Below are 9834 nucleotides of genomic sequence, written 5' to 3' on the forward strand. Positions count from 1 at the left end.
TTTTTGCTGACAGATGGGATAGCAGCACCACGTGTCGAGAGGCGAATGAGAGTAGATTTGGGACGCAGAAAGTATATAAGCGAATCTGCGCCCCCCATGTGTTGAGATGGAAAAATTTGGTGAGACAGACACAAAACACTCAACACTCACCCTTCTCTCTATCTATTCGCCTGTGTGTGTGTTCTAACTTGATCGTCGGAGGGGTTTTCCGACCACACACCGCCGGGTAGCTCACCGTTATTTGCTCACAGGTGATCGGACAGTAACGGAGCTAGGAAGAAAGGAATACGGGCTTGCCGGGATATCTGCTCCCCGTACAGCATGTACTGTTGCTTCCTATCACTTATAATTAAAAATATTATTTTAATACTGTTGCTTTTCATCACTTATAATTAAAAATATTATTTTAATAAAATAGAAAAAAGAATAGGGAGTTTGCTGAGAGAAATAAATAAAAAAGTAACTCTTAAAATAGAAAATAAATTTTTTAATAATATTTTAAGATAAAATTTAAGGTGGTGTTTGGCAAGTGGTTTTGGGGCTAAAATAACCACAAAAAACAAAATAGACTGGGTGTGTTTGGTTTGTGTTTGTAGAGTAATTTTTGAGATAAAAAGTACGAAAATTTGTTTGGTTTGTCTTTTTTCAAAAATAGTTTTGGAAAATTGTTTTGAGGAGAGGGTTTTAAAAAAAGTGATTGATTTGATGTGTATGAGAGAGAGAATGATTTTGGAAAGTAGGTAACCAAACAAAATTTTGAGATTTTTTTTGAAAAAATTTGTTTGATTTGATTACTCTTAAAAATTTGTTTGTAGAGAATTTTTTTCAAAATTTTTTTTGAAAAACAAACCTAACAAGGCCACTATTTTAGTCATAACAAACAAAACATCACATCTACCTCATAATCATTACACACTTCTCTCATAAAAAAATTAAAAAAATAAAAAAATCTTTTTAAATTAAATTTTTTAACTTAAATTAAAATAATTAAAATAATTAAAAAATTAAAAAATCAACTCCCATCGCAAACGGAAGCTTTTAATTTGCCGCATATGGATATTCTAAGTAAAGGGGTATTATGATGAACAGCGACAGGTGGAGTCTCTCTGTCGCACGTGCTTCCGTTTAAATAAATTAAAAAAAAGGCGGAATTAAAATTCAAATTGCGGTGCTACGCACACACCGACTCCGCAACGGTTTTAAAACAACCACAGTACCCAAGTAGTAGCGGTCGTAGCTCGCAACACAACACCACCAACACGAGAGAGAGGGAAAAAAATACTAGAGAGAGAGAGAGAACGGAGGACAGCGTCGTCATTTCGGAGGGGACGGATCTCATATCGTGTGTGTGGAGAGAGAGAGAGAGAGAGAGAGTGAATATTAGAAAGAGAAAGGGAGACGCAGAGAGTGTGTCGTTGGAGAAGAGAGAGAGAAGCATCTGGAATCTGTTTGATTTGTGACTGGAGCATTTTGATTTGTTCTAGAAGGAAGGAAGAATGGAGAGAAGCACTCCGGTGAGGAAGTCTCACACATCCACTGCAGATCTACTCACCTGGTCTGAAATTCCTCCCTCCTATTCCCCCTCCACCGCCTCAGCTGCTCGTTCTCACCAGGTTCAATTTCAATTTTCTTCTTTTTAATTTTTGAGATTTCAGCGATTGACTTTTCATTTCACTATTTTTTAAATTTTTTGTCATCTTTTTTTAATTTTGTTTTTTTGTTTTTTTTTTGGGAATAATGTCAGCCATCGGATGGGATCAGTAAGGTGGTGTTCGGAGGTCAGGTTACGGATGAAGAAGTTGAGAGTTTGAACAAAAGGTGAGAGATCCAGTCAAATTTATGTCCAAAAAATTGAAAATTTTGGTTGTATAATATTTATCTATATAGACTTTTTTTTTTTCTTGTAAATTTATTTGTTCTTTCTATTCGTGATTTTCTAATTCAATGCCCTCTTTGGTAGAGACCTTGTGGAAAATTTATTTGTTTGTTTGTTTGATTTGAGCTTGTTTTCACAATGTTCATATTTCTCTTTTGGCATTTTTTGGGGGTTGAAGTTCAGAGATTTTCCTCTGTTCAGTTATCTTGCTCTCTCTATCCGATGCTTTGAATTGAAATGCTTGATCTTTTGAGTTGGGATTGTCAGGCCACATATTTGTTCTTTGATGTGTTGTCTATGGGATCACTTTGTATGAAATACTATAGTTTTGTTAGTTTTGCTGATTAGTTCTATATGAGAGTTCACACTTTCTTATGCTCTGTAATACCTAATGTTGCAATTAGATCTATCATAGTCGATTATAGAACATATCCCTCTAATTCGGTGTAGTAGAAGAACTAAATTAGTTTTTTAACATATTGTGACGTCAGAATCTTCATCTTGGAAGGGGGTGTAATACAGTATATGTGCGTAATTAGGATCAGTGACTATTGTCAAGAATTATAGTTATAGCTACTATTAGGAAGGGGCATGGCTTCTAATAATAAAAAAAACCCTTCACTTCATGCTATGTTTGGATTTAGGATATTGGATTTCTCGGAAAATAGAATAAGAAAGAAAAATGAAATTAGTTAAAAATATAATATATTCATCCTTTATGGGTAACTAAATAAAAAGGAAAATGTTTGAGATTCCCAAAAAGCTCTCACAATTTGACCCACAATGATGCGGTGTGATAGTTGTTCATGTTTGATTTGTTTTACATCCAATGATATAGGTCAACAACTCCCTTGCCACGCATTATGGGTGAATTTGTGAATCAATGTCTCTAGCACTTCACAAATAAAAAATTGCCTCTTTTTTATATTATAAACATATATTCAATTTGTCTTCTTATTTTTTTCTAATCCAATCAAACAAAAGAACCAAAATCTATTTTCTTTTTCTATCTATTCCAATCTATTCCATTTTCCTTTTCCTTCCCCCCCCCCCCCCCCCCCCCCCCCCCACCAAATCTAATAAACCAAATAGGATATTAAGTTTCAAATCTAGGATATTAAGTTTCAAATCTTTGGCATATTTTTTAGGGCTTGAAATAAAATGCTAATTCTTTAGCATTGCCTGTACATTTTGGCTCACTGATGGTCAGGAAATAATTCACACTACATAACTTTTGATCAACCAGATACTGAAAATGAGTTACTCTTATATTGTCATATTTTCCATTAAACTCTGCACTGGGATCTAGCTGCCCAGACAGCTCCCTCTGATGTCTATCCAATTCCTGTTCCCAAATAGAATGATTTTCCTTATATTAGTTTCCTCCGACAACGGAACAAACCTTCTAATTGTTCCATCTACCCCATTCATATGGCCATTTAGGAGTATACGGTGATGAGATGGGTAAATGACTGAGCAGAGGGTTAGACAATTATCATAAAATAATAATATTTTGTCTTTATTTAATCTTCCTCTGATTTGGTCTATTTTGAAATATTCTTTTGAGAATACTTCAAGATTAAATGCAGTCAGCAAGCTAAATTGGGATTTGTTTATGAACTTTGAAATAATATGATTTATTGCATATGCACTAAAAATTTTCACTAGGTCATTTTGCATTTTTCTGGTTTCATTCATAAGGTGATATATTGATAATGCATCAGTTGAGTTCTTTTTCTTGTTTATATGGGTTGCTGAAACAGTTAGCTTTGCAACACTCCAGGAAACCTTGTTCAGGGTATAAATTAAAGGAGATGACTGGTAGCTCCATTTTTGCTGCTGATGCAGAAAATGGGGCACTAGAATCTGATGTGAACGCTACTCCAAATAACAAAACTGGGTTACGTATGTACCAGGTATATAACAAATCATTGCTATTATGGAAATTTGTTGGCAATATAGAATCTCTGTTTTGCTGTCAGTTTAAATGTACATCATTAATCACTTTTTATAATTCTAATGGTTGGAGTTGTAATCAGCAAGCGGTCGCTGGAATCAGTCACATCTCATTTGGTGAAGAAGAAAGTGTTTCTCTCAAGAAGCCAACTGCACTGCATGAGGTGGCAAAGCAGCGTGAGTTGAGTGGGACGCTAGAAAGTGAATCGGAGGCCAAGTTGAAGAAGCAACTTTCTGATGCTAAGTGCAAGGAACTTAGTGGGAATGACATCTTTGCTCCGCCTCCTGAAATTCAACCACGGCTGTTGGCTGCTCGAGCTTTGGCCTTAAGAGAAAGCATAGAAATTGGAGAACCTGCACCACGTAACATACGCACATCTGTCAAAGTTTCTAATGTAAGTGAATTGTGTGGATGCAGAAATGCCTCATTTTGTGTTGTCTTTCTATGCGCACAACTGCCTTAATTTTAATATTTTCCGGGGAGATTTGGAAATTTTAGTATGCCTGTGTTCGAGTGCATAGACTGGAAAAAGTTAATGTCAAACTGAATGACCCCCTGTGTGGAACTGTGTATACTGCCACTTATTTGTTGTTAATTAAAAGAATATAATGAATACCTATGTGGAAGTGTGTAACTTGAATGACCCCCTGTAATATTTTGGACGAGGAACTTTACTTGGCTTGCTACTACGCTAATTGTATTAATTCACTCATTCATAGCTCAAGATTTGCCCTTAATTTTTTTCCATACCACATGATTCTCACTTGTTTATATGCATATTTTCTTTCCTACACTTCATAATCTGACACAATTTGAACTCTGTTACTAATCCATAGCCCGCTGGAGGTCAGAGCAGCGACTTGTTTAATGAGGAGCCCATAATCAAGACAGCAAAGAAGATTCCCAACCAGAAATTTGCAGAGCTGAATGGAAATAACATTTTCAAAGGAGATGTTCCACCAACATCTGCTGAGAGATCACTGAGTTCAGCTAAGCTGCGAGAAATGAGCGGCAACAATATTTTTGCTGATGGGAAGGTAGAATCTCGAGACTACTTTGGCGGGGTTCGTAAGCCTCCTGGTGGCAGCAGCAGCATTGCCTTGGTGTAACCTGTTAGGTCTCTAACTCAATTTATTTGAAATTATAACTTGTGTGTCTGGTTTTGTTTTTTATTTCTAAGGAGACGGTTCTCCTATGATTTGACCTTGTGTTGTGGGTTTTTGGTACTGTCATAGGTTTTAACATGTCAACCAGAACTGTGGACGACTGGCTAATTTGGTTTGTATGTCCATTATCTTGTGTTTTCTAGTGCTTATCTTTAACGAGACAGACTCCTTGACTGTGATTTTGGACTAGCTATTCATAATCATTTCATTGTTTGGAATTTAGTGTTGTCAAATATTTGGTTTGAATTTTCATAATAGACATATGCTGTGTGTTTCAAAGAATTAATATATTTGAGCTTAAAATGGCATGTGGTGGCATTTGAACTAGATGTTTCAAGTGGTATTGGCTTAGTTTGGAAAGTGAGTTGGTTTTTGACTTATTGACTTTTTTGGCTATTTTAGTTTGGGGCTAAAAAGTTTGGTTTGGAAAAGATTTTTGGCTGATTTTTGGCTTTTTTAGTTTTTTTGTGAGAGAAAAAATATAATAGTTATAGGTTAGATGTGATATTTTGTCTTATTAAGAGCTAAAAAATTTATTTTGTTTTTTGTGGCTATTTTTAGCCCCAAACTCACTTTCCAAACAATGCCAATATCTGCCACCTTGTATTTATAGAGGACAAGTTTGACACATTGCGTTAATTTAGTACATTATTGGGTTAGGTTGCACTAATAGGCCTTAGCCATCCAGGATTGGTGAAATAGTAATGGATGGCAGCTGTTGCTTGGTGAAGGTATTACTAGGGCTGCTGTGCTATGTAGTAATGCATGAACAAAATACAAATTTTTATTAATTCAAAATAGTGGAGTCAACAATTTTAATTGAGGTCAATACATTTTGAATATGGGTTTTTGGATATAGACCATTTACAATCTATGCATTGTATTGTATACACATTTCGACAATGGGTATATTTTGTGCATCGTTTCAGTGTACATAATTATGTCATGGACTGCTCTTGGAAGTTGGCAAGACAACAGGCAAGATGTTGTCATGTAATTGTCAATCGACATTTTGTATTTGCAGTTATGGTAGAGAGATTTAATTTTAAATTTTTAAAAAAAAAATTAATAATGTGACCAGAGAAAAAAAATATACATACATCACATCAAATTACATGTGAATCCCACTCCTTATAATATTACTAGAGTTTTTTATAGAACTAAAATTAAAGGTCTCATTGTGAGCTTTTTCTCCAGTCTGTCTGGGCTCATCCCTTTCACAGCAAATTTCTACTCTCAATGGTGATAAGAACTACCTAGTGTAGTAGTATTTCTTGAAAAAATTCTAATGTTGTGTTTAGTTAGAAGATTTAAGAAGGAATTTGAAAAGAAAAAGAAAAAATGTGTGTGAAATTAAGTAAAATATAAATATATTTCATTTATATTTTATCTATCTTTTTTATTTTCTTTTTAAATTCTTTTTTAAATCTCCTAACTAAATGGTGAGTAAGACCTCATTTAGGAATAAGTTATTTTGATAATTTTTTGATTTTTTAGTTGAAATATGAGGTAAAAAAAATTAGTATGTTTGGAATGATTTTTTGATTTTTTTACGAAAAAATATGTAAAAAGTAAAAAAAAAATATAATTTTTAATTTTTTAATATAGGTTATAGGTATTTTAATTTTTTAATAATTTTTTAATTTTGAGATTAAAAATATTGTATGGCAAACGGGGTCAAAGTATAAACATGTCCTCTGTCATTTCATTTTATTCCACTGTTGCTGTTTGGCAGTGGCTTGATGCCCAAGAAAGGCCTTTTTCTGCGGTAGATAATTTCATTCCCAGCCCCCCATGTATCATCAGCTTTTTTATGTTTTTAGCAAGCACATGCTAACTGCCTATATATTTTAATGGAAGAATTATTTAATAATGGGGTAGAAAAAAAATTACAAACACATAAACACATAAGGTGTAAGGAATTTTGTATTGAGATGTAAGTAAAAAGTTATGGAAGTACAAATCTTATTTGCATTCCTTCATGTTTGTATAATTTTTTTTGGGCTAATATTTCTAATTTTAATCCCTTAATTTATGAAGTAATTTATTGCCAAATTTCAAGGGTGTGATTCTTTGTCCTTGTTACTTTTGTTCAAATGACTGCACTTATACGCTCAGTTAATTGACAGTATTTAAAATGATTTAAATAAGTATTATTTTTAATTTTTTATAAAAAAATGTAAAATATGAATTAAATTTAAAGTGATGTGACAGAGAGGTGATAGAGATTTAAATAAGATAATTATTATCTAAATAAAATAATATATTAAAATAACATATTTTAAAAATAGCACATGCCGAACATCCTTTACCCTATTGAGACCGTCGCATTCACATATGCATGAGTTGGAAGATCATTATATCAATTTAGCCCTTTTCTACGATGAAATGTCATTTTAACATACTCTATTTTAAAATAATAAATTTTAATGCTCTTAAAATTACATCTGTCCTGTTATAGTCTTTTCAATGAGAGATTATTTGTCAATCTTAGAGTAATTTTTCACTCGGTAGTGATTGGGGGCCCGAAAACAAGACGCCCCGAATGCTCCTAATTTTTTTTTTTATTTTCTTTTCAGCAGAAGAAAGGTGGAAGACGAAGAAGGGAAGGAGGGGGAGGGGAGGGGACGGGAGGGGGAGGAGGGGGAGGGGGAGGGGGAGGAAGGACGGGAGGGGAAGGAGGCCTAAAAAATGGAGGAGGAGGGGCTGAGGCGAGGCAGACGCGATCGGCAGAGGCGACGCGATCGGTGTAGGCGACGCGACCTCTCTCTCTCCCTCTCCCTCTCCCTCTCCCTCTCTTTCTCTCCCTCTTCCTCTGCATTGCAGAGGTCGAAAATGGCGGAAAAAAAGAAAAAAAAAAAAAAGGAATGCCCAAAACAACGTCGTTTTGGGCATTCGGGGCAAGCAGATTCGGGCCACAAAACATTTTCCTTCTTCACTTTATTCAACTTAAAAAATAATATAAAAGTGATAAATTTCGCTATTGAATTAATAAAAATAAAGTTAAAACAAGTAATCTTACCCAATAGTACTAAATAATTTTCCTTTTTCAAAGGTTGGGATTAGTTATTCCATGCCTCATTACAAATGAAAAATCATAGAAGGGTCTTGATACGCATTCATATGGTGGGACAACTTATTTTTTATACGCTCATCATTTTTGTGTTAATTTTTTGAAAGACAACTACGCATGGCACAAAGTGGGTGGTATTTTGAGAAAGGCAGTGGCTTTGGTCCAGTTTAAGATCGGATTAGATCGTACTGTTGAGCCTGTGGGGGTCTATTATGGGCTCATTTTCATAATCCGAACCGTTTAATGTGTAGAACTCGTCAAGTGCTATATGCCTGTAAAAAATCACGTTGATCGGATATCGATAGCTATATGAACAAAACAGTTTTTTATAAACCGTTAATTGTTTCACCGTCCATTGTTTTTATACAAAACTGATTTGATCACATAGCTATTGATATCCGATTAACATGATTTTTTAAAGGCATGTAGTACTCGACGAGTTCTATACATTGAACGGTTCAGATTATCAAAACGGGTCCAAAAATAGACCCCATGGGCCGAACTGGACGGGTCCAGTCTTGATCTCAACTTGAGATAAACTGGACCTTTGAAAAATTAGTGAAAAGTTAACTTTTGATTTTTTTGTGGCTTTTTTAACATTTTTGTGTAAAAAAATAAAGAGATAATGTGGATGTTTGGGAAGTTACTATTTTAGTAAGCTCTTTTAGTTTTTGGCTATTTTAGTAGGCTAAAATTTTTGTATGGGGAAGATAGTTGGATTTTTTTTATAGTTGGATGTAATGTATGTGAGAGAAAAAATGAAATGATATGAATTTGATGTGATATTTTATCTTATTAGTTATTTTAACTTATTTTATCTTTATGTGAATTTTAACCCAAAAAACTTGAAAAAAGCCTTTCCTAAACACCCCCAATGTGATTTTAAAAAAATTAAAAAATCAAAAAATTAATTTTTTATCACCTGGCCAAAACGCTCCTGGATGGTATAAAACTCCAAAACCACCGAGTAACCTTTGTATGATTTTATTAATAAATAAAAATTCATAAATGGGAAATTATGTGAATAATCTATCTCTCACTTAATTAGGTACTCAGGCTTTGTTTGGGTAGTAACATGTTTTAGTTTAAAAATAAAAAAAGTTACTAAAAAAAAACCAAAATACCTATAACCTATATCAAAAAGTTAAAGATTCGTTTTCTTTTTACTTTTTGCACATATTTTCGTAAAAAATAAAGAAGTAATTCTAAACATATAAGTTTTTTTACCTCATATTTTAGTTAAAGTGTTACTAAAATAACATATTTCTAAACGAGACCTCAATCCATAAATTTAATTTTAAATTTTCTTTATTCAAATATTCACATTCTAAAATATTTTGTTTATAAAAATAAGTTTTTACAAAATAACTAAACTACCCATCTATACTATTATATGAGCACTGCTTGGGAGCTCTAACCCAACAGCTCTAATGAGCTGGCATGGAGGAAGAGAGAGAGAAAAAAAAGAAAAAGAAAAAGATAATCCATCACATCAGTAGTGATGGACCCCACTGCAACACACTAGTAGTGGATTTAGACTTCATTATTTAGAATTCTAAATCATTTTTGACTATTAGAGTATCCATAATGGACAGTTATGTGTTAGTGTCAGTTGTCAACTTTTGGCTAGCGAAGGACATTGTTTGGTGCTGCAGTGGATCTGTTAACGCATGTGTTAGGGGTGTCAATTAGAGTCAGCTGCTAAGTTCTTTGTTATCTGTAGTGAGCGCTCTAGCGAGGGAAGGGAAGCTTTTTTTTGTCT

General features: G+C 33.8%; 1 protein-coding gene across 1 annotated transcript; it reads left to right on the forward strand.

Moving 5' to 3' along the window:
• Window positions 1-1087: 1087 nt before the first annotated feature.
• LOC114315497 (uncharacterized) lies at window positions 1088-5217 on the forward strand. Its single transcript, XM_028262112.2, has 5 exons — window positions 1088-1613; window positions 1745-1818; window positions 3660-3792; window positions 3916-4227; window positions 4670-5217. Exons 1-5 carry the CDS (start codon window positions 1497-1499, stop codon window positions 4940-4942), a joined length of 909 nt encoding a protein of 302 aa, XP_028117913.1. The 5' UTR covers window positions 1088-1496; the 3' UTR covers window positions 4943-5217.
• Window positions 5218-9834: the final 4617 nt, after the last annotated feature.

The sequence above is a fragment of the Camellia sinensis genome, chromosome 3, assembly GCF_055761805.1.
Source record: "Camellia sinensis isolate YWXY chromosome 3, ASM5576180v1, whole genome shotgun sequence".
NCBI lineage: Eukaryota > Viridiplantae > Streptophyta > Magnoliopsida > Ericales > Theaceae > Camellia > Camellia sinensis.